This window comes from Furipterus horrens, unplaced genomic scaffold (genome assembly GCF_987537825.1).
Source record: "Furipterus horrens unplaced genomic scaffold, mFurHor1.1.pri manual_scaffold_13, whole genome shotgun sequence".
Lineage (NCBI taxonomy): Eukaryota > Metazoa > Chordata > Mammalia > Chiroptera > Furipteridae > Furipterus > Furipterus horrens.
Window position 1 is genome coordinate 52,075,211 of NW_028327183.1, and position 23,453 is coordinate 52,098,663.

At 41.2% G+C, this 23,453-nt stretch overlaps 1 protein-coding gene across 3 annotated transcripts; it reads left to right on the forward strand.

The window, feature by feature from the left end:
* Positions 1-681: 681 nt before the first annotated feature.
* ZNF613 (zinc finger protein 613) lies at positions 682-13,212 on the forward strand. 3 transcript variants are annotated; one of them, XM_090260268.1, is made up of 5 exons: positions 682-710; positions 6,178-6,372; positions 8,133-8,259; positions 8,536-8,628; positions 10,824-13,212. In XM_090260268.1, the coding sequence occupies exons 2-5, from the start codon at positions 6,358-6,360 to the stop codon at positions 12,551-12,553; spliced, it is 1,965 nt and encodes a 654-aa protein (XP_090116394.1). In that variant the 5' UTR covers positions 682-710; positions 6,178-6,357; the 3' UTR covers positions 12,554-13,212. The 3 variants fall into 3 exon arrangements, with proteins under 3 accessions (XP_090116394.1, XP_090116395.1, XP_090116393.1); XM_090260269.1 differs by having other exon boundaries at positions 688-746; positions 6,178-6,382; XM_090260267.1 differs by having other exon boundaries at positions 688-746.
* The last annotated feature ends 10,241 nt before the right edge of the window (positions 13,213-23,453 follow it).

Here is a 23,453-nt window from a genome sequence, read left to right on the forward strand (position 1 = left end):
TCCCATTGGCTAGTTACCATGTCCCGCTCCCAAAGGTAATTAGGTTTCTTCCAGTCGCTGGTTTTGACTTCCCTTAATTGCTTTATCACTTATTCCCACTAAATGCTTCTGAAGATCTTTCTTGTCCCCAAAAGCTTCACCCTGCCGGATGCGTTTTCGGGGTATTGGTCTTTCGGCCTGTACATTTGTTCTTTTTCCTCCGCTGAAAAGTCGTTATATTTTGTACGGACACCTAACTTCTAAGATGGCTGCGCCCACTGTATCATAGCCAAATCTTGCATTGTACGAAGCGGATAGCTTTTCGTCCCGGCTCGCTAAGGTGGACGTAGCCCACCCCACGTTTGTCTTGTGCAAGTTCGGTCTTCTGAAAGTTAATGCAGTTCTCAGGGTTTTAAGGCGCCGAGAAATGAGGTCGTTTGGTGGCTTTTCGCTGTTCCATTCCTCCCGGACTACTCCAGCCAAACCGGCGATTAAGCCTTCTGTACGTCAAGGGTTGAAAAATGGCCGCTCCTAGGAGCCATGGCGAAGTGGGCGCGGACATATTTCCTCCCAGGAAACCGGAAATCCGGGTGGGCGTGCTCCGCAGAAACAACTCCGACCCTCGTCGGCCGCCGTAGGTCGGCGTTGAGGCTCAGCGAGGGCGCCCTAGAAAAAGAATTCTCGGAAGTGTCGCTTGTAGAAGGTCACGAGGAAACCGCGTCTGTGTGTGTGTAGGTCTCTCCGTGGAACAGGATGAAAGGATACAGGTGTCTTTGGGTGTCCGGGTGGGGGAGCTGTGGCGTCCGTGGTGGGAGAGGCAGCCAGCGGAAGTCGGTGGCTGGGCTGTCTGTGGTTGGGGTGTCTTCGGGGTCAGACCTTAGAGATGCTGGTGGTAAGCGATGGAAGGCCGGCCAGTCGAGGTGAACGACTGAAAGTCCGTGGCCAGGGTTTGGTGTCAGTCTGTGGCCGAGGACTGCGGTGGGGACAGTGAAAGCAGTGTCTGTTCCGATTCGGGATTTCAGATGCGGCTCAATGACTGGAGCCGGGTTATGGTCTGCGAACCCCGGGACTGGTCCGGGTCTCGCCACTGCTGATGGGGAGTGACCAGTGTTTGGGAAGGCCCAGATGTGCCCGTCGTTGGGAGGTTTGTGAGAACTGAAGCTGGTTGGTGGGTAGGGTGAGTTTCAGACGGTGCCTTCCTTGCACACCTTTGGCTTCCCACGTCCCTCCTTCATCTTGACATCACAGCTTGTTGGAGATGGAGGACGAAGCACGTCTGAAATGGTCAGGTTTCTCCTAGAATGAGGACTCTGCCCTTCCTGCAGGTGTGCTGTATGTGACACGTACACACATTGGTAAATATTTCCTTTCAGCATCATTCTAACACAAGGAAAATAACACCTCGATTACCCCAATTTTTGTTCCCCAGTGCTATTGTTTGTTAAATTTTTCATTTCCCTTTTAGTCTTCATTTTTTATGCTTGATTTTCACAATTTCAATAAATCGCTGAAACGTTGGTATAATTTGCCTCATCATTTAATTTCATGTCATAAACATTCATAGAACAAACATACACTTTTTTTTCTCAATTTTTAAATTTCTTAGTAACAAAGTTCTGCCATTGTGACTAGACTCACTCAACGTGTGCATTCATTTAGATAGCATCTAAATACTTAAATATTCGTTTGTCACTTTTAAGAACAGGATACGATTCTACATTCACTTAAGGTATGGGTTCCTGCCCCTCATCTCCACCTTGATTTTTAAATTTTGCTGTTGTGAATGGTGTCTTTTTACTTTTGACCTCTTTGTTTCTTTCTTTTAATTTACTATTACATAGAAGAGCAATAGCATTAAAATCTTTTAATTTTGTTTCTGCTCACCTCACTGAACTCTATTATGAGCTTCCCTGTTGCCCATGATTTTATTATGAAAAGTTTCAAACATACAACGAAGTTTAAAGCATTTTACATTTGAATACCAGTATGCCTACCACACCTAGGTTTTATCATGATTTTATTGTGTTTCTTTTATTACATATCTATCCATATAGCGCAACTCTGCTTGTCATTACCCCACTTTTATACATTTCCCCCTAAATACTTCAGTAAGCATATAATTAAAGTTCTACTCGTAGCTTTAAGAAAAATAACACTTTATTAATCATACACTATACAACTCATCTATTTAAAGTGTACAATTTAGTGGTTCTTATTGTGGTCATGGTTATCTCCAACCATCAGCACAGTCTCAATTTTAGAATATTTCATCCCCTCAGAAAGAAAGCTTATGCTCTCCAGTTACCACTCCTATCCTTCCATTCCTCCCACTTCAAAGCAACCACTTCCTCTCTCTCTGGATTTGTCTATTTTGTACATTTCATATAAATGCGATCATATAATATGTGGTCTTGCGTGACTGGCTCCTTTCACTTAGCATCATGTTTTGGAGGTTTATCCATGTGGTAGCATGTATATGTACTTCATTTGTTTTTATGCCTGATTACTGTTCCATCGTGTGGATGCAAGTCATTTTGTTTATTCCTTCATCAGCTGATGGGTATTTGGGTTTTCACATTTGGGCTAGTATAAATAATGCTGCTATAAGCTTCTGTGTACAAGCTTTTGTGTGGGCATGTTTTTACTTCTCTTTGGTATAAGTCTGGAGTAAAATTTCTGGGTCATATGATAAATGAGAACAGGCATATTTTCTCCCCATCTTAGAGACTAAAGATGGATTAATGATGAGTAGAGGAGTGATGTATAGAGATGTGATAAGGGAAACAAGATCATGATAAAATCTACGTGATAGGCATACAGGTATTCAAGTAAATGTAAAGTTCTTTAAACTTTGCTATATGTTTGAAATTTTTCTTTACAAATCTTGGGGAACAGAGTAGCTCATAAGAATTCCGTGAGGTGAGCACTGAATATGTTTAATTGTCTGAGGATCTACCAGACTGTTTTCCCAAGCGGCTGTGCCATTTTTCATTCCCACCAGCAGTGCATGACGGTCCCAGTTCTTCTGCTTCCCCACCAACACTTGTCATTTTCAGGGTTCTATTATAGCTATTTTAGGGGGTGTGAAGTGGTATGGCAATTCTGGTTTTGATTTGCATTTCTCAGAAGACTAATGATGTTCAACTTGTTTTCATGTGCTTATGCTGTACATAATTTTGAAGTACATTTTAAATAAATATAGATTGTTAGCATTTAAAAAAAGATTTATTTATTTTTAGAGAGAAGGGGAGGGAGGGAGGGAGAAAGAGAGGGAGAGAAATATCAACATAGGAGAGAATCATTGATCAATTGTCTCTCACATGTGCCCCATCCGAGGACTGAACCTACAACCCAGGTATGTGTGCTGACCAGGAATCGAACCAGCGACCTTTGTCTTGGCAGGACAATGATCAACCAACTGAACCACACTAGTCAGGGCAGATTGTTAGCATTTTAAAAAAGATTTTACTTATTTATTTTTAGACAGAGGGGAAGGAAAGGAGAAAGAGAAGGAGAGAAACATCATTGTGTGGCTGCCTCTTGTGCACCTCCAACCGGGGACCTGGCCCACAACCCAGGCATGTGCCCTGACTGGGATTCAAACCAGCAACCCTTTGGTTTGCAGGTCGGTGCTCAGTCCAGTGAGCCACACCAGCCAGGGCTGTTAGCATTTTTAATAACTGCCCAGTATTTCATTACATGTGTGTACTTTTACTCATTCAATTAATCCTCTACTAATAAACCTGAATAATACTTTTATATCTGCTTTGCATGTGTTTATCATTATGGCCTTAGCAAAAATTTCTAGAAGTGGATTTTTGTATTCCAGTAATATCTCTTTTGAAAGTACTCAACAGAGTATAACTATTCCCCCAAAATATTCAGTCATGTAACACTGTTAGAAGTGTGTGTGATGGAATGTTACTGATTTTTAGATATAAATTTTATAATCAGTCATCTGACTAGAAACTTGTTTTTGATGTATGTTTACTCATATCTTTGAAGCTTCTTATAATTTGCTTTCTCTTCTCTATTATTTATTATTCTTACTTGGTTCTTTATCAAGTTAGCGGGATCACATTTCCAGAATAATAATAGCTAATAGTGGTGATACTTCTCATCCTCGCTTTGCTCTTAGCCTTAGTGAAAGTACTGATATTGTTTCACTGTCCATATATAGGATGTATTTGATTTTTTTATTCAAGTGAAATTCACAAAACATAAAATTAACCATTGTAAAGTCAGCAATTCAGTGGCTTTCAACATTCACCATGTTGTGCAACCACAATCTCTTGTCTAGTCCCAGAACATTTTTATCACCCCAAAAGGAAACACTGTACCCATTAAGCAGTCACTCCGCATTCTCCCTTTCCCCAGCCCCTGGCAACCCCCAATCTGCTTTCTGTCTCTATGGATGTACCTATTCTGGGCATTTCATATTAGTGGAGTCCTACAGTATGCGACCTTTCCTGCCGGCTTTCTTTCACTTCGTATAATGTGCTCGGGGTTGTGTGTAGTGGTCTGAGCTGTTCCTTTGGTGCTTAGCCAGGCTGTTTACAACTCTGCCTTAGCGTTCATTTCCTGCTTGCTCGGAGTGTCGAGGTCAGCCCGAGGAAAGGCGAGGGTCTTCTCAGGAGAGCCAGCGTCCTGGCCTGTGGTGTACGTGACTTTATAAATCCCCCAGTGCACACTGGTGCTTTTGAATGAGAAGAAACTCCCTCCCCAGCTTTCCGCAACTGTGCCTCCACTGTAATCTTTTCTGCAGGCAGCTGCAGGTGGTTCATGCTCCATACAATGTTTCTAAGACGCTCCTGCTGTTTTTCCTTCCGGAGTTCCAAATTAGGTGGAACAGACAAGCAGGCTCAGTCAGTCCTTCAGGCAGGCCCCGGGCAGGTTCGAAGACACGAACTTCTCTTCCGATAAGGTTTGCTCTGTTCCTTCCAGACGAGGAAGCGGGGTCCCACACTTAGAATACTGGCTGCCATCTCAACAGCCCCAGACTGGGGGTGGGGGAGTGGGGAGGGTAAAGCAAGGGCACATAAAGGTGGCACCGAGCGTCACTGCCATTTGTAAGTTGCCTTTTTCTTGATCCGGTGTTCACTGCGGCTGTAAAACTTTGACTGTTTCTCAGAATCCTGGAAGTTTTCTTTTTCTTTTTGATACTGACAGTTCTCACTTGATGTTTTGATGTTGCCGTGGCAGGACAGCGCAGGCCCTTGGAGCTAGCTGCCTCCTCTGCCATTTCCATTCAGTGGGACTTTCCGTCATAAAGCCACCTCTCTGTCTGTCTGTCTGTCTGTCTCTCTCTCTCTCTCTCCGTCTCTCCCTTTGTCCTTGGTACTTTTTAAAGAAATAAACTGATGCAAATGCGATTTAAATGATATCCTCTAGTCCATCCCCTCTTCCCGCTCCAGAGAGAACCGCTCTCTTGAACTGGTTTTACACAGCGCACGCTTTTGCACTGTCACTAAGTGTGTGTATGTCCACAGATAATGCTTGTCTGTTTGTTTTCTTTCGGTTCACATAACGATTAGTGAATGCGGTCCGTTAGCTGATGTTTGACTTAGTACGTTTGTCTTCACACGGAGGTCTGTTTACACATGAGTTGTACAGAGACTTCTGAACAGGCAAACGAACACATAGCTTTAAAGAAACAGATGTCCAGGTCCTTGCCTTCTATAAGTCTGTCCAAAAATTGATCAGTGTGAGAAGTCCCTGCTGGGGGGGCATCGCATTGTGCTGGTTCTCCTTGCTCACCCCATTTCGATGTCACAGAAGAAAGGCATACTGCCCACACCTTCGGAATCTTAGGTTTTATTGCTCCAGAGTGTAATAGCCTCTGGAGCTCCAGATAAAGGGACAGATGGCCTTGAAATCGGGTGAGTGACAGCAGCAATGACAATATCTGGGCCCAGAGGAAATGTACACTCAGAGTGAATTTGTTTTCCAGCCCTGGCCGGGTAGCTCAGTTGATTAGAGCATCGTCCGCATACACTAAGGTTGCGTGTTCAATTCCTAGTCAGGACACATAAGAATCGACCAGGGAGTACATCAATAAGTGGAACCACAAATCGATGTCTCTCTCTCTCTCTCTCTCTCTCTCTCTCTCTCTCTCTCTCTCTCTCTCTCTCCCTACCTCCCTCCCTTCCTCCCCTTTCTCTCTCTAAAATGAGTAAACGAAGTGAATTTACTTTCCAGCACACAGGTCGTGACTCAAGAAACAAGACCGATTACATGAGGAGGAAGTTTCAGGATCTGGTATCTTCATCTGTGCAGACACCACCAACCAGAGACTAAGATTTCTAACAAATTCCAGTTCGGAAAGAGACTAAAGACACAGCATCCTCGTTGCTGGCCATTTCTGAATAACAGAAGAAAATGATTAAGGACCAGGTGACCTTTGGTTGGTTTTGTTCCTTCGTTCTGTGATTGTTTTCTGGAGGATGTGAAAACACAATTGAATTAAATGGCAAAGTATAAATTGGTAAAGTAGAAACAAATTTAGCCTTTAACTTCAACATCAAGGCGAGTAGGATCAAGAATGTATTGTTTCTGGGACTCACACTAAATGACTGATGTTGGAACATCGTGTTACTAGAGCATCCTGCAGGTTACGTGAACGGTCACCTTTTGTCAGATATCTCTGACAGTCCTCACAACCAGAGAATCGTGATGATTCTCAGAGCTGTGCCCTGAGGCGGGGAACGAAGCAGACCAGTTCCTCAGAGGATGTCACCATATATTTCATGACCCTTAGGTCTGAGGACATTTTTTTATGGTTCTTCCTAGAGCTGATGTCTCCTTAACTTCAGCTTTCTCATAAATGCAAAAGCAGGGCTCCTCAGAGACCCCTTTGAGAATAGACCACTAGGACTCAGTGGGCACAGTTCACGGGACCGTAGCAGGGTGACCCATGGGCCCAGACTTGTGGTGGTCAGGGTTAATCTAGAAATAACCTAGATGACCTAAGAAAATGGAAGGATTGCGTGACATTCAAAGGTCCTGTGTGACCACGTGGTTGAACTAGGGTTTGAGTTCAGGTTTGGCATTAGACAAAGAAGAGGTTGTCGGGGTCCCAGAGGGTTTCCTTTACTACAGTCTCTCCTCTCTGCCAGTACTCCTCTCTGTGTTCAAAGCCACTTCCTTCTGCCTCATCTTTTATTACCTTAAAAAGTTTCATTATACAACTGTGTGTGGATACATCTTTAAAACTCCAGTAATTGCAAATTACATAGATTGAAAGAATAAGATTTCTCTTCTTATGCTTCTCCCCTCACCCCCTAATGCAGTTTAACAGGTGGGCAGTAATGTGTACTTCTTGTCACTGTACCTCTGTATACATCTATTTCTATATAAATATTGACAGGTGCATCTGCCTCAGCCCTTAGATCTTCAGATAGTGCCTTCCCATTACAGTATTTATTTTCATAAACTATATTTATTATTCTGTCTTTTATGTATTTCACTACTAGGCCCTTTTGCTGCATTTTGAGTAATTTCTTCCTGATATATACCTCCCAGTTCATTATCTCTTCAGTATATTTGATGTGCTGTGACCCTGCCTGGTTATGTAAATATAAATAATATATACATATGTGCGTAGTCACGTGCCACTTAACCATGGGCATATATTCTGAGAAATGCATTGGTAGGCCACTTTATTATATAAATGTCATAAAGGCACTCACACGCCGAGGTGGTACAGGCTACTGCATACCTGGTCTGTATGGTAACCACTGTCGTGTATGTGGTCTGTCATTAACCAAAGCGTTCTGTGGCATGTGACTATATTTGTATTTTATGAAGGCTGCTGTTTGTTTTATTAGTCTGCTTAATGAACTTTAATAGTCTTTTCTTTGGACACATTTTGGAAAGAAGCTTTATTCCTCCTAATGTATAAAATATACTTATTTAATGTGTAGTGTCTTGTAATGATAGTGTCTGCATTTTCTTGTGGTTGATTTGGATAATTGCTATCAAGGTTGACAGTGGATGTAGGAATGGAATATGTTTTATTCACTCTGATATCACTAGTATATATTTAATGCCTGGCAAGTATGTACCTTTGTATATATAATATATACATAGAAAATGCTATATGTGTTTTTTAATATATTTATAACTAGTATATACTTAATGCCTGGCAATTACAGGAATTGCTAACACTGGAGGACGTGGCTGTGGACTTCACCTGGGAGGAGTGGCAGCTTCTGGACCCTGATCAGAAGGCCCTGTACCAGGATGTGATGTTAGAGAACTACAGCAACCTGGTGTCAGTAGGTGAGGACGACTTCCCTGTATCACTAGAAGGTGCCGTCTGTGGCCTTTCTTAGCTTCTGAAAGGTCTGGAGTACCTGTGATGCTCTGCAGTGGTAGTTATGTCTCAGTCCCCACTATGGTCCCAGGTTAGAGGGTATAACTTGCCCTTCTTCAGAGAAGAGCCTTTACTTTGCTGACCTGCAGGTTGCATAGTTCCTAAAATATAATATTCTTCTATGTTGGCAGACCAAAGTCCAGTTCAAAGAGTCTGTCTCTTCTGTCACTCTCCATGAATAGGGTATCCAGCCAGCAAGCCAGATACACTGTCCAGATTGGATCGAGGGGGACCGTGGACAGTAGAAGATGAATTCCACAGTGGAATCTGTTCAGGTAAGTGAGAGAGAACCAGCAAGGATGGCGGCTGAGGAAGTCCTATTACAGTCATTCAGAGGTGTCACAGCTGTGAGGGTGTCTGAGGACATCTAAACAGAACTCCACGAGTCTCTCATAAAAGAGCTGGTTTTCCTTTATGTGTTTAGAGGAATGTATCTCTTCTTGGATTTGATCCCTATTTATCTCATCTGGGTTTTGATTTTTTTTCGTCTAGGTTTTTTCGTACAATTCTTAGTGCTACCATCCATCTTCCCCTAGCTGTATCAGTACCTGTTTTTCCTACTTTTCTTGCTCTGAAATTCCACCTTCCATGCCTCTGTCCAAGGAGAGATGTGTGATGTTAGCACTGTCTTCTGATTACAGCACCTTCTTGCTCCTTTGGATAGGTTGTTTTCCCTTCCTAACACTGACCCCATCTTTGATTGGGGGTTAGAATTTTAACATGTAACTGCGGGGGTGACATAAACATTCAGTCTATAGTACCCGCTTTCTTTTTTTTAGAAGATTTTATTTATTTTTATTTTTAGAGAGAGGGGAAGAGAGGGAGAAAGAGAGGGAGAGAAACATCAATGTGTGGTTGTCTCTTACAAGCCCCCAACTGGGGACCTGGCCCACAACCCAGGCCTGTGCCCTGACTGGGAATCGAACAAGTGACTCCTTGGTTCTCAGGCCAGCACTCAATCCACTGAGCCAAACCAGCTAGGGCAGTACCTGCTATTGTTGACATATATCCTGATGGTGTTGGGAACCTCAGTGCTCCTCTTGTGTTTCTCCTTTACTCTCACACACTGCCACACTCACAACCAGAACAAGCAATTCTCTAGGACACCAGGGGCTATCCTACAATTTAACTCAATTCTGACACTGTTCTGCCTGTAGATAGTGTCAGATCCTACAGATTAAGGGCTCAGTTCTGCAAGACTGTCCCAACCTCCACTTCAAATGCTAATCACAAGTCCCGGTTATCACCTGTGTTTCTGACCACCAGCCGTAGATCAGAGGCTCCAGTGACCTCCTTGGGTTCCACTAATTTGCTAGATCAGCTCACAGAACTCAAGGAAACATTTTACTTACTGGATCACTGGTTTATTATAAAAGGATATGACTCAGGAACAGCTGGATGGGAGAGAATCAGAGGGCAGGGTATATGGGAAGGAGCATGGAGCTTCCATGGCCTCTCCAACACCTGCCTTGTTCACCAACCTGGAAGCACCCTAAACTGCATATCTTTGGGATTTTATGGAGGCTTCCTCACACAGGCATGACCCATCATGAACTTCATTTCCAGCTCTAGCCCCTTTCCAGAGAATGGAAGGAAGAGCTGAAAGTTCCAACCTTTTAATCATGGCTTAGTCTTTCTGGTGACCGGAGCCCCCATACAAGAGACCACCAAGAGTCACCTAATTAGAACAAAAGACACTGTTACCACCTGGGAAATTCCAAGGGATTTAGGAACTCTGTCAGGAACCAGGGTCAGAGACCAAATATTAGAACAAAAAAGCTCTTTTATCACTTAAGAGGGTTTTAGGAGCTCTGTGCCAGGAATGTGTGTTTCTTCCTAAGTGCTTCCTTACCTTCTCAGCTGCCTTATTCAAAGTCTTTGCCATTCCTGATGATTTCTTAAAATTTCTCATTCTCTGCTTCTAACCCAAACCAAATTATTAACCCTCATGCCTGATTTGCTTTAACCTTCTTGTATAATTGTTAACTTGGATCATCATTTTAGTTTATCTTAAATAATATTGCTCGATTCGTTTTCCTTTTTCATATGAGAGTCTGACGTTAAGTCCCGATTAATCCTAGTCATACCAGTCATATAAGATGGATGTATGACTGTGTCCCACATCATTTTGATATTAATATCTGTGCTTGAGTGCTAATAGGAACTTGACTTTATTTTATTATCTCAGCATGCGTTATGAGGTTATATTTTAAAAGCAACCAAATATGTATGTACTCATTTTGACTGAACTAACCTTGTTTATACAATGACTGTTTTCACCTTTTATTTCCTTTGTTTATATTATTATGTTTTACCCTTGTCTGAGTGATAACAAACATATTTACTTGGAGTTTCTTTAAACTGAGATCATAGTGTTATCAATAAAGTACCAGTCTACACCAAGTTGTTGTGAAATAGTTTTATTCTATACCAAGCTCATAGAAAGACTCATTTTTCTCTTCTTTTCTAGAAATCAAGAAAAATGATGGTCACTTACAGGGGCACCTCCAAAATCAAAGATGTGTAAAGAGAACAGAACAGTGTCATGAACATAATGCATTCAGAAGCATCGTTCATTGGAGTGAAAACAATTTTCCTTTAAGGCAAAATCATGATATATTTGACTTACGTGGGAAAGCATTGAAATTGGATATAAATTTGGTCAATGAGAATGGAAACTATGAAATAAAGAACCTAGTTGAGGTTAATGGAGATGCAAAATCCTTCCTCCATGCAAAGGACGCACAAAGTCATACTGAAATAGAATTCCCTGAATGTGGAAATTCTATAAACACCAACTCACAATTCATTAAGCATCAAAGAACTCAAAAGATAAATAAACCCCATATATGCAGTGAATGTGGGAAAGACTTCATCAAGAAGTCTCGCCTCATTGATCACCAGAGAGTTCACACGGGAGAGAAACCTCACGCATGCGGCATATGTGGGAAAGCCTTCTCCAGGAAGTCCAGGCTCACTGAACATCAGAAAATGCATATAGGAGAGAAACGGTATGAGTGCACTGGATGTGACAAAGCCTTCCCCAAGCAATCATGGCTACTTACTCATCAGAAAACTCACACAGGAGAGAAACCCTACATATGTGATGAATGTGGAAAAGGCTTCATTAAGAAGTCTCGTCTCATTAATCATCAGAGAGTTCACACAGGAGAGAAGCCTCTTGGGTGCAGCCTGTGTGACAAAGCCTTCTCCAGAAAGTCCAGGCTCACTGAACATCAGAGAACTCACACGGGAGAAAAACCTTATGAATGCACAGAATGTGACAAAACCTTCCGTTGGAAATCACAGCTCAATGCCCATCAGAAAACTCACACAGGAGAGAAATCATATATATGCAGTGACTGTGGGAAAGGGTTCATTCAGAAGGGCAATCTCATTGTACATCGGCGCATTCACACTGGGGAGAAACCCTATATATGCAGCGAATGTGGCAAAGGCTTCATCCAGAAGGGCAATCTCCTTATACATCAACGGACTCACACTGGAGAGAAACCCTATGTATGCACTGAATGTGGAAAAGGCTTCAGCCAGAAAACTTGCCTCATATCCCATGAGAGATTTCACACTGGAAAGACTCCCTTTGTGTGTACTGAATGTGGAAAATCCTGTTCACACAAATCAGGTCTCATTAACCATCAGAGAATTCACACAGGGGAGAAACCCTATACATGCAGCGACTGTGGGAAAGCTTTTAGAGATAAATCATGCCTCAATAGACATCGAAGAACTCATACAGGAGAAAGACCCTATGGGTGCTCTGATTGCGGGAAAGCCTTCTCCCACTTGTCATGTCTAGTGTATCATAAAGGAATGCTGCATGCAAGAGAGAAATGTGTAGGTTCAATCAAGTTGGGAGACCCTTTTTCAAAGAATCACAGGTCATCACATTCAAAGGACACACAGGAGAAGACCCCTATTGATATGGTGACTGTGCACATGCCTCCTTTGACAGTTCAGACATCCTTACACATCAGTGGGTTTGTAGCACATAGGAACACGGCCACTGTGGGACGGCCAGGTGCCGGAGACACACCCTTGACAGATCACAGAACTGGCACAAAGAAACCTTATGAATGCAATGAATGTGGTAGTACCTTCAGTGACCAATTATGTCATGTTTTATGTCACAAAAAGCACACAGGAGTAAACAGTGATACAGTCAAGGTGGAAGACCCTTGAATAAAACCTTCTAGATCATTATATGGCTGACAAGTGTGCATACAGCAACTGGGAGAGTCTTTCATGGAAGGAAAGACTCTTATTAGTGCTGCTTCATATGTCACTTGTCATGAGTGAGCTCATAGTTGGTAGAAATATAATGAGCGTAAGAAGTACATTTCCATAAATAAGACTTAGTATGTGGCAGAGAGTTCACACAGGAGAGAAATTGTTGTACCTTTGAAGGCATTCATTGTGGCAGGGCTGTCCGTGGTGCATTCTGCTTCATCTAATGGCAGAGGAAATCCTAGAAATAAAACTCTGGACACACTAACTGTGGGACATTTTCAGCAAAATATCAGAAAATGCATGAAGCAAATAAGGCCTGTGAGGATGAAGAAGACTTTAGGGGTTTGTGTCACAATTTTAACAGTGCTACAGCAGATAATAAATATAGTGTACATTTTAGGACGATATACATTTAATCAGACTCTTAGTTGACATGGCAAGACTGCTTCATTTAAAGGAGGTTATCTGTGTTGCACACCATTGGTTAAAGTTACAACACTGTACACCCTCCCCCTTGTTGGGGGGCATGAGTTTTATTTCCCATGTAGGAACATTATATGGTTAGCTCTTGCATTTCTTTCATTCTAAATTTATTCAATTTGTACTTTAGATGACTGAAGTTCTTTGAAAGTAAATGAATATATTTAATTCTATAGTATAACAGCATGTTTGGATGTGTTAATTTATAAATATCACCTGGGGAACAGAGCTCAAAACTCATGAATAACTATCAGCCAAGCTTTCACCCAAGGCAATGGTTCCTACACTGCACATACCACTCAGAAAAACTTTCAACAACTCTTTCCTTTAACTTGTACTGTTTTAGGACCTAAAGGTGATGGTGATGAACTAAACAAAAAGTCCTTGCTACCTTTGAGCTGGCAATTTTTAAAAATATTTTTCTTTTTCTTTTCTTTTTTTTTTTTAGACAGGAAGGGAAGGAGAAAGAGAGGGAGAGAAACATTGATGTGTGAAAAGATATATCGACTGGTTGCCTCTTGCACTCACAGGCCAGCACTCAATCCACTGAGCCACACCAGCCAGGGCTGAGCTAGCAATTTTTTTCTAAGGTAGGTTTTATGCATCTAGCAATTTTAGCCTCCAGCAAATGTAATCAAAGGATGTGTACACCTATGTTAGTTGAAAGGGACATACAGTATAAAAAAATATCCTGATAATTTCTAATTCAAGGAGCATATTATTATTTGGATGGAACAAAATGATTCACTTAATTCACTTTTTAAAACTATTTGTGTCTTCTACCTAGGTTATAAATTCCTCAATATAGTTGAAGGGTAATTGTATATTTCCCAGCACAGAGCAAAGGAGAAATGAGATACCCAGAACTGAAAGATGAATGACGCTAAATGAATGAGCCAATGGACTAATCAATCAAAATTGCTTTTGGATTTCCAGCCAAGATGGAGGTATAGTTAGACAAGCTTTGCCTCCTCGCACAACCTTAAGAAGGATCACAACTAATCTCAAAACAAAAAGCAACCAGAACTGCCAGAAAATCAAACTATGGAAGTCCAATAACCAAGAATTAAAGAACTGTTGTCAAAATGGGTAGGAGGGGCAGAGACAGGGAGCTGGGTGAATGTATGGCAGAGGCAAGGCAGTGTGGCAACTGGGGGAAAGGGAAGTCCCACATTCACATTTGGCAGATAAAAGCCAGGAGGGACACCTGGGGAGCAATCCCAGGCTAGACTGCACAGCCCTGGGTTCCAGTGCTTGGAAAATAAAGGCTCATAGCTTATAACTGTGAAAATCAGTGGGAATTGGTACAGCAAAGAAACTGCCCGTCTCTCGGGAGAGTCCATTTAAAGGGCCTCCACAGTCGTAGAATGTATGCAAGCCCACCCATTCTGGGACCCACCACCGGGCAACAGTCATGTACAGGAAGTAGGCAAAGTGACTGGAAAAGGGGTGAGTGCCAAGCAAGTGGCATTGTTCCCTCTCTGACCCTCCCCCACATGCAGCACCACAAAGTGGTGAAACTAGTTGCCCCGCACAGACCAATACCAAAGTCTCCACCCCTTACAATGTAACAGGTGTGCCCAGACAGAGAGTCAAAGCAGCTCTACCTAGTACATAGAAACAAACCAGTGAGGCAACCAAATTGAGGAGACAAAGAATATGGCTAAAATGAAAGAACAAAACAAAACTCCAGAGAAAGAACTAAACGAAACAGAGATAGCCAACCTATCAGATGCAGAGTTCAAAACACTGGTGATAAGGATACTCAGAGAAATGACTGAGTACAGGAAACACATAAGGAAAGAAATGAAGGCTACACTAATACACAGGGAGCCAATAGTGAAGGGAAGGAAGCCAGTGTTCAAATCAGTGAATTGGAACATAAGGAAGAAATAACCAGTACAGAATGGAGAAACAAGATTTGAAAAAAAAAAAAAAAGGCTTAGGAACCTCTGGGACAACTTTAAATGTACCAACATCTGGATCATAAGGGTGCCAGAAGGAGAAGAGGGAGAGCAAGAAATTGGAAACATTTGAAAAAATAATATAGGAAAACGTCCCTCATTTGGCAAAGGAAATAGACATACAAGTCCAGGAAGCACAGAATCCCAAACAGGTTGGACCAAAAGAGGACCAAACCAAGACACAACATAATTACAATGCCAAAGGTTCAAGATAAAGAGAGAATCTTAAAAGCATCAAGAGAAGAGAGTTACCCACAAAAGGTGCCTATAAGACTATTAGCTGATTTCTCAAAAGAAACTGCAGGCAAAAGGGACTGAAAAGAAACATTCAAAGTGATGAAAAGCAAGGACCTAAACCAAGATTACTCTATCCAGCAAAGCTATCATTTAGAATGGAAGGGCAGAGAAAGTGCTTCCCAGACAAGGTAAAGCTAAAGGAGTTCATCATCATCAAGCCCTTATTTTATGAAATGTTAAAGAGACTTATTTAAGAAAAAAGATCAAAACTATGAACATTAAAATGACAACAAACTCACAACTATCAACAACTGAATCTAAGAAACTAAGCAAACAGGACAGAAGCAGAATCATAGATATGGAGACCATTTGGAGGGTTAGCAGGGCAGGAGAAGGGGGGAAATAGGGGGAAAGGTACAGGGATAAGAAGCATAATTGGTAGGTACAAAATAGACGGGTATGTTAAGAATAGTAAAGGAAATGGAGAAGCCAAAGAACTTCCATTGCACGACTCATGGACATGAACTAAGGTGGGGGATTGCTGGAGGGGAAGGGGGCAAAGGGAAAAAAATTGGGACAACTAAGATAGAAAAATTAATAAAACATACTAAAAAATTACTTTGTCACTGAAGGAATGACTACTGGAGATAAATTGTAAGGATTAGTATTTTTTTTCTCCTTTTTTACTTTTAAAATACTTTTATTATTTTTGTTTTTAAATGTTTTTTAATAAGGATTAGTATTCTAAGAAACTTTTTTTAATCCTAAGAAGAGGCTTCTGTCAATATAAAGGGTAGATCAGTGAAAGAATAAAATCTGGAGAATAAGCCCAATAAGGGAAGAAAATAACTTCACTCTAAAAATGGAGGACAGAAAGTGAGATCCTTTGGATGTCTTGAAGAAGAACCCTTATATTTGTCCACAGGTTTGTCACCTTTTAGAACTGGAACTATAGTTAAAGATCCCCACTCCTCTGATGTGATGAATTGAGACAAGTGATATCACTCCCGCTCTCCTGGGAATGGGGTTCTTGTCCTCTCTTCTATACTCAGGGTTCTTTCCCTTGACCCAATTAAGATATCCATCTTAAGAAACAGTTGAGTCTTACAAGGAAAAAAAGTAGAATTTTGCGAAGAAGTAGTTGTCTCATGATTGAATTACAGGTTCTGCGTTTTTGAGTAATTCACTGCAACAAAATTTTTGAACGTCTGCACTGTGCAGTCACTAGTAGACACAGGATACACTGGTGAACAAAATATGCAAAGGAATGGCCTCTAACAGGATGCATTCAAGACAGGTGCTCTTCAGTAAAGAATCAGAAGTGGATTCTTCAGCTCAGACTTCAGATCTTCACATCTTGTCTTGCAAATCTGCACTTCCTATCATGGCAGTCACAGCATCTTTCTCACTGAAATGTTAGTTGGTTCCTGGAATGGGCTTCCCAGGACTGCCCTGAGTCCTGAAAACCAGGTACTGAGCTTGCTTTTCAGAGACTGGCATTCCAGGTAAATAAAAAATGTTTATAGGCTGCCCATGTGGCTCAGTTGGTTGGAGTGTCGTCCTGTACACAAAAAGGTTGCAGGTTCAATCCTCGGTTGGGTCATGTACAGGAGGAAACAGTTTGATATTTCTCTCACACATTGGTGTTTCTCTGTCTTTCTGTGTCTCTCCTCCCCTCCCTCGATCCCTCCTTTCTTCTCTAAAATAAATAAACATATCCTTGGGTGATGGTTTTTTAAAAATGTTCATGGGTTAAGCAATTTCAAGTTGACCTCTTTAAGAAGGGCATATGAACTTATATTGTCTAGTGCTTCACCCCTCACTTTCATAAAAAATATAACTGTTACTAAGTGTGCTGTTTGTCAAACATTAACTGCATATTTAGTTATTTCGTACTCAAATGCTTTATTTCCATCTTCATGTATTATAGGAAAACATTTATATAGTAAGTCCTCGAATGATGTAGTTTTGTTCAGCATCCTTTTGTTATAACATTGAGATGCCATAGGAACTTAACTCCTACTTATATCAATTAGCCTATGGTAAAATTGGTTTTGCTACATATTGTTAGGCTTAAAGTCACAACCTATTGATGACATTACATGAGGACTTACTGTATACGTGTAATCTTCATTCCTTTCTCCTTAGTACATGTAACCATATACTGTAGTGTATATAATTGTATGTGGCCGACAACAGAGAGTGCTGAGACCAGGGTTTTGGGTTTTAGTGGGTCACTCTGCCTCGTATGGCTCAGTGATGGAGAACTGGAGTTGGGGCAGTTGTACTAGTTGGCTAGGACTGTCATAACACAGTTCCGCAGAATGGACTTAAACAACAAAAATGTATTTCTCACAGTTCTGAAGACTGGAAATTCAGGATCAAGGTGTCATTGTGGTTGGTTTCTTCTGAGGCCTCTTTCCTTGGCTTGTAGGTGATCTCTGCTTTCTGTTTTTACATGATTGTCCCTCTATGTATGTCTGTGTCCTAATCCCTTATTTAAAAAAAAGAAAAACTTTACTTATTTATTTACTTTTATAGAGAGGGGAAGGGAGTGAGAAAGAGGGAGAGAAACATACAAGAGATACATCAATCTGTTGCCTCTCACATGCCCCCAACTGGGGAGCTGACCCACAACCCAGGCATGTGCCCTGACTGGGAATTAAACCAGCGACCTTTCAATTTGCAGGCTGGTGTTCAATCCACTGAGCCACACCAGCCAGGGCCCTAATTCCTTCTTATGAGGATACCAGTCAGATTGGATCAGGTCCCATCCTAATGACCTCATTTTAGTTTAGTTACCTCTTTAAAGATCCCATCTCTAAATACAGTCACATTCTGAGTTACTGGAGGTTATGACTTGAACATACGAATTTTGGGGAATGTAATTCAGCCCACATTTATATTAGTGGTTATTTGTCAACAAACTTCATTCAAGTTTGGAAACTTATATTGGGCTAATGAATGGAGTTCACATGTCATCAGTAAACAGTGGTGTCTTTTCCACATTTGACTATAGGGTCAAATGGCCTATAGCTGGGGAGGCTGATGTGTATCTGTGTTGAGAGGCTGACGTTTTTGAAGCCCAGGACACTTATGCTGCTGGGACACAACTGATGAACGTTACCTACCCTTCAGTCTTTCAAGTGAGTATAAGTTCTTCCTTAAGGGCTAGTTTTATATACATATATATATTGACATCGTCGTCGGCAGCCGTCCGTCTCGAGAGACGATGGTGTAGCTTCTTAAGAGTCTTATCTGCACCGCCGAGAATGGTTGTGCAGTCCGACTCGGGAGTGACACGGTATCTGTCTCCTCCCGTGTTGAATCGACATCTTGTGATGACGCTGGAGTGTCCTCTCCAGTGAAGCTGAAGCTACAGAGCCTGGGCAGGGTGATATGGAGGGTCTGCTGTTGCCCATGCAGCAGACCCCCCCTCTCTTCGCAGCTGAAGGGTCCAAGGGAAAGACGGAGTCAATACAGCTTGGTTTCAGGTGCGCCGCAGGAGTTGCCGGTGTTGACTACAACGTCAAACCGCCTTAGGGACTCCGGCTCCGGATTTTCTGTCGGGGTTTACTCCCTTAGCCTTTCCCCTGAAGAGGTATGCCGCAAGGCAGCGGAGGTTTTTTGGAGTCAGAGTTTTCCTTCTCTGATGTGCCCTGACTGGAAGATCGAACCAGCGACACTTAGCTCACAGGCCGACGCTCAATCCACTGAGCCAAACCAGCCAGGGCCTATATATTGACATACATAGTACTATATTATTATATATAGTTTCATACATACATAGTACTATATTATATATAGTTTCATTTTCTGAATGATGGTGGTGATAGGAGCTTTTTTTGTTGTAATAAGGTGGCTGTGGGTAGGCTTCATGATGAGGGCTGGTTACCAGAAAGAGCAAGCCATGATAACAAGCTTAGACCTTTCAACCTCATCCCCATACTCTGGGGAAGGAAGAGGGCTTACAGATTTGGTTGGCTTAACTCCCTGCCTACTGTCACTCACTTATGCTGAGAAAGGAATAAACAACTGGAAGCTCCACATTTGGAACTTTCCTGGGCTGTGCCCTTTGTGCCTCTTCTCTGGGCTGATATTAATCTCTAGCTTTTAACTGTAAAGAAGCCTAACTAATTTGGCAATTTCTAGTTCACTGATTGTCCCCTTCTATACCTCTAATATGCTTTTAACTGCATGTGTGTGCACCTAATTGTTTCTTTATAGTTTCCTTTTCTTTAGGCATATTAAAATACTTTGTTCCTTACAACATTTTGAACATACTTAATAAACATGTCATGTCTTCTAGTTATTTGAGAGGTGAAGGGAGGAAGAAAGAGAGGGAGAAAAACAGCAATGTGAGAGAGAAACATCAATTGGTTGCCTCTTGTACACGCCTTGACCAGGAAGCGAACTGCAGCCTAGGCATATGCCCTAGTCAGGAATCAAACCGGCGACCTTTTGCTTTGCAGAACGACACCGAACCAGCTAAGCCATATGGTCAGGGCAACAATGTATCTTAATAACTGTGGCACCTGTTTCCTCTGCCACCACTCTCATCCACCAAGCCTGGGAAGGCCCTTGGTGAATTGTAATACTACGCTTTGTTAATCTTGGTATCACCCACATATGTATCATGTTTGCCCAATAGGTGCACATATACATATATATGATTCTTGGTTAGCTAGAGGATTTAATGTCTATGCATTATAGAAATATCTAATTTGCTCAAGACTGGATTATAATAGCAGAATATTCCATTAGTACTTCTACCTCAAAGTGTTTTTTTTTTTAAACTGCTTCTATTGATGCAACCTGTATGGTGAAAATAAGAATAACTTCCTTTACATTCTTCTGTATATTGATAAAAGGGAAAAACACTTCCTATTAAGCTGGATCATGTTATTACAGGAATCGCTGACACTGGAGGATGTAGCCATGGACTTCATTTGAGAGGAGTGGCACCCCGACAAGAAGGACCTTACAGGGACGTGATGTTGGAGAACTACAGCAACTCAGCATCAGTAGGTGAGGACAGCTTCCCTGTGCCACTCAGAGGTTGCCCCATAAGTGGTCTTTTTCCTCTTAGCTGCTTAATACTTCAGACTCTGTAGAGTTCCCAAGTGGCAGAGTCTCAGATCCTTCTTTGGTTCCAGACAAGAGTATATAATGTTCCCTCTCCTGAGAGAAAAGCCTCCGCTTGGGAGATGTGAAAACTGTAGAATCCTTAAAATGTAGCATTCTCCCATCTTGACATCCTAGCTCAATTTCATTTTTTAAAAAAGATTTTATGTACTTACTTTAGAGAGAGGGGAAGGGAGAGAGAAAGGGAAACATCTTTGTGTTGTTGCCTCTTGCATCCCCCCCGGAAATTAAGCACCAGGCTGGTGCTCAATCCACTGAGCCACACCAGCCAGAGCCTTAGACAAATTTCATGTGTCAAAATCTTCTGTCATTTACCATGAACAGGGTACAAGCCAGCAGACCAAGTACATTCTTCAACCAAATGAGGGGAATAACCCTGGACAATAGAAGACAAAACCCATAGTCAAATCTGTCCAGGTGAGAACTAGCAAAGTGGGCCACCAGGGAAGGCATATTCTAGTCAGAGAAGGTGTCACAGTGTGAGAGTGTCTAAGGAAACCATTGCCATAGTGCTTCTATTTCTTCCACCTCCATTGCTATAAAATTCCAACCTCCAGGCCCTGTTCAAGAGATCTTTGAATTCAGCATAGTCTTTAAATAGAGCATCTCCTTGCTACACTGGGAAATAGTGATTTCCCTTCCTAACGTTCAACATCACATTGGTTGCTATGCCCACACCGTGACCTGATTTGTGTTTATATTGTTTCTTGGCATCTTGCTATAGACTAAATGTTTGTGACCCCTAAAAATTCATATTTGGAAATGCTAACCCCTGAAGTGGTTTTAGGAAATTGGGCCTTTGAGAGGTGATTAGGTCATGAAGGACATCACCAGACACTGAATCTGCTATTGCCTTTATCTTGGACTTCTCATCCTCTAGAAATGTGAGAAATAAATTTCTGTTGTTTTGGGTTATAGCAGATGGACTAAAACTCATCTTTGCCCCTCTCTGATATTGTCCCAAAGGTTCTGTTTCCCAATTATTGCTCTGTTCTCATAATCCTTAAATCTTTATTCCATTCTATATGTTAAGCTTGTATTCTCTATAAAGATTCCTAAATTCACATTTTCCTTAATATTTTCTAATTTTCACAATTGTGCCATATATATTACCATCTCTACAGAAACTCCTGAGTGAATTTAGACTTGCTCGAACAACTAAAATCATCTTCCCTACAAGAAAATTTCTTCCACCTTCCTTTTTTTTTATTTATTTTTAAGTTTAGGGTCTTCTAACAGTTTAAAAAGACAAATATCTAATAAAGTAGGTTAAGAAAGAGCAGTGGTACAGGTGCCATGTATTTTTGTCTGTTTTTTATTATCTTAGTAGTTTCATACTATGTAGGTACCATAACCAACCTATTGCCTATGAGAAACATGTAAGATAATGTATTTACAGCCATTGTTTCAAGTTTATAATGTATTTTTCTAGCTTGTTTTATATGTATGTTATATAACAATCAAAAAGAATTTTTTTTTCTCGATTAAGAAGAGGATAAAAATGGAAAATTCACAATTTTGATAGCTGGAAATTGTCAATTATTTTTGCAGTGCTTTATTATATTGGGTGTCTTGTCTTTCTTGGGATTTTTAGTTAGCTAACAAATGAATACATTAGATACTTTTGGGTTTTAGTTGAGATTTTACGTAGCTTGCATTTTAATTCTTTGGTTCTTTGCTGTTTCTATTAACCCATGGCATTATTTTAATAAATGTAACATCAACTTAAAAAGGAATGTGAAAAAAAGAGAGTGCAAGCAGTGGTGAGGTAGGGAGTTTACAAAGGGGTGGTGAGGTTGGAAGACCCAAGAAAGGTTGATTTCCCAGAAGTAGAACAAGAATGTCTTTCAAGGAAGATATAGCCATAAACGTTATCTGCAGTTGCCACTTCATGAACTAAGGGACAGGTGTATGATGATTTTAGTGTTTTCTTCCCATTCATACTGTGTGTTGAGAGACTCAATGTCTGCCTGAATATAGGAAAACAGAAAAGAAAAAGGATTCCCAGGTTAAGTAAAATAAAAAGCATGAACACCTTGGTCCAAGATGGAGGAAAGTGTAGGAAATGAAAGAGGTAGAATCCCATTAGGATATATTGTAGAAGAACCCTTATTTGTATTTACTTGTTTACAGGCTTATCATCTTTAAGAGTTGCCATTATTTCAAAGATCCCATCTTCTCTGTGTCATGCTTCATTGGACATGTGATTTTCCTACATTTTTTTTTCATTCCTTTTTACTGTTATGAGTGGGGTGCTTGTCATCTTTCCTCTACCCAGTCATTCCTGTGAGCCAATAAAGATGTCCTGCTTAGAAAGGAAGGAAGGAAGGAAGGAAGGAAGAAAAAAGAAGAGAAACCTGAGTCTCGCTTTGGAAACAAGAAATAGGAAATTTGCTATGCAGTTTATATCTTACATTTCTGTCACAAGCCCTGGATTATTGGGTAAATTCACTCCAATATATATTTTTTAATCAGCTAAATTTAAGCATCTCAATATTAAAAAATTTTTTTTAATCCTCAATTGAGGATATGTTTTTATTGCTTTTAGAGAGAGAGGTGAGGGAGGAGAGAAAGAAACACTGGTGTGAAAGAGAAACATCGATTGGCTGCCTCCTGTAAACACCCTGACTGAGACTTGAACCCTCACGCTAGGTATGTGCCTTGACAGGGAATTGAACCCCCAACCCTCTGGTGTACCAGATGACACTTCAACCGAGACACCTGCCAAGGCTCAATACTTACTTGATTCTGTGATACAGTCATTGAATAATTGAGAATAGCAAAATTTCATGATTTATTTGTTTTACAAGGACCACCTTGTAAAGGTGAGACAGTATAGGCCAAGAGTGTAAGCAGGGACAATTCTAGCATTTCACTTCAGAGACTGGGCCGGCATAGTACTGATGGAGTCATTAGTTGGAACTGACTTCCAGCTTTGACCTGTGTCTACATAATTTAATCAGGTACATTCTGAAAATTATAAGGGCTTATGGGATAGAACATAATGTAAGCAAACAGATGAACCT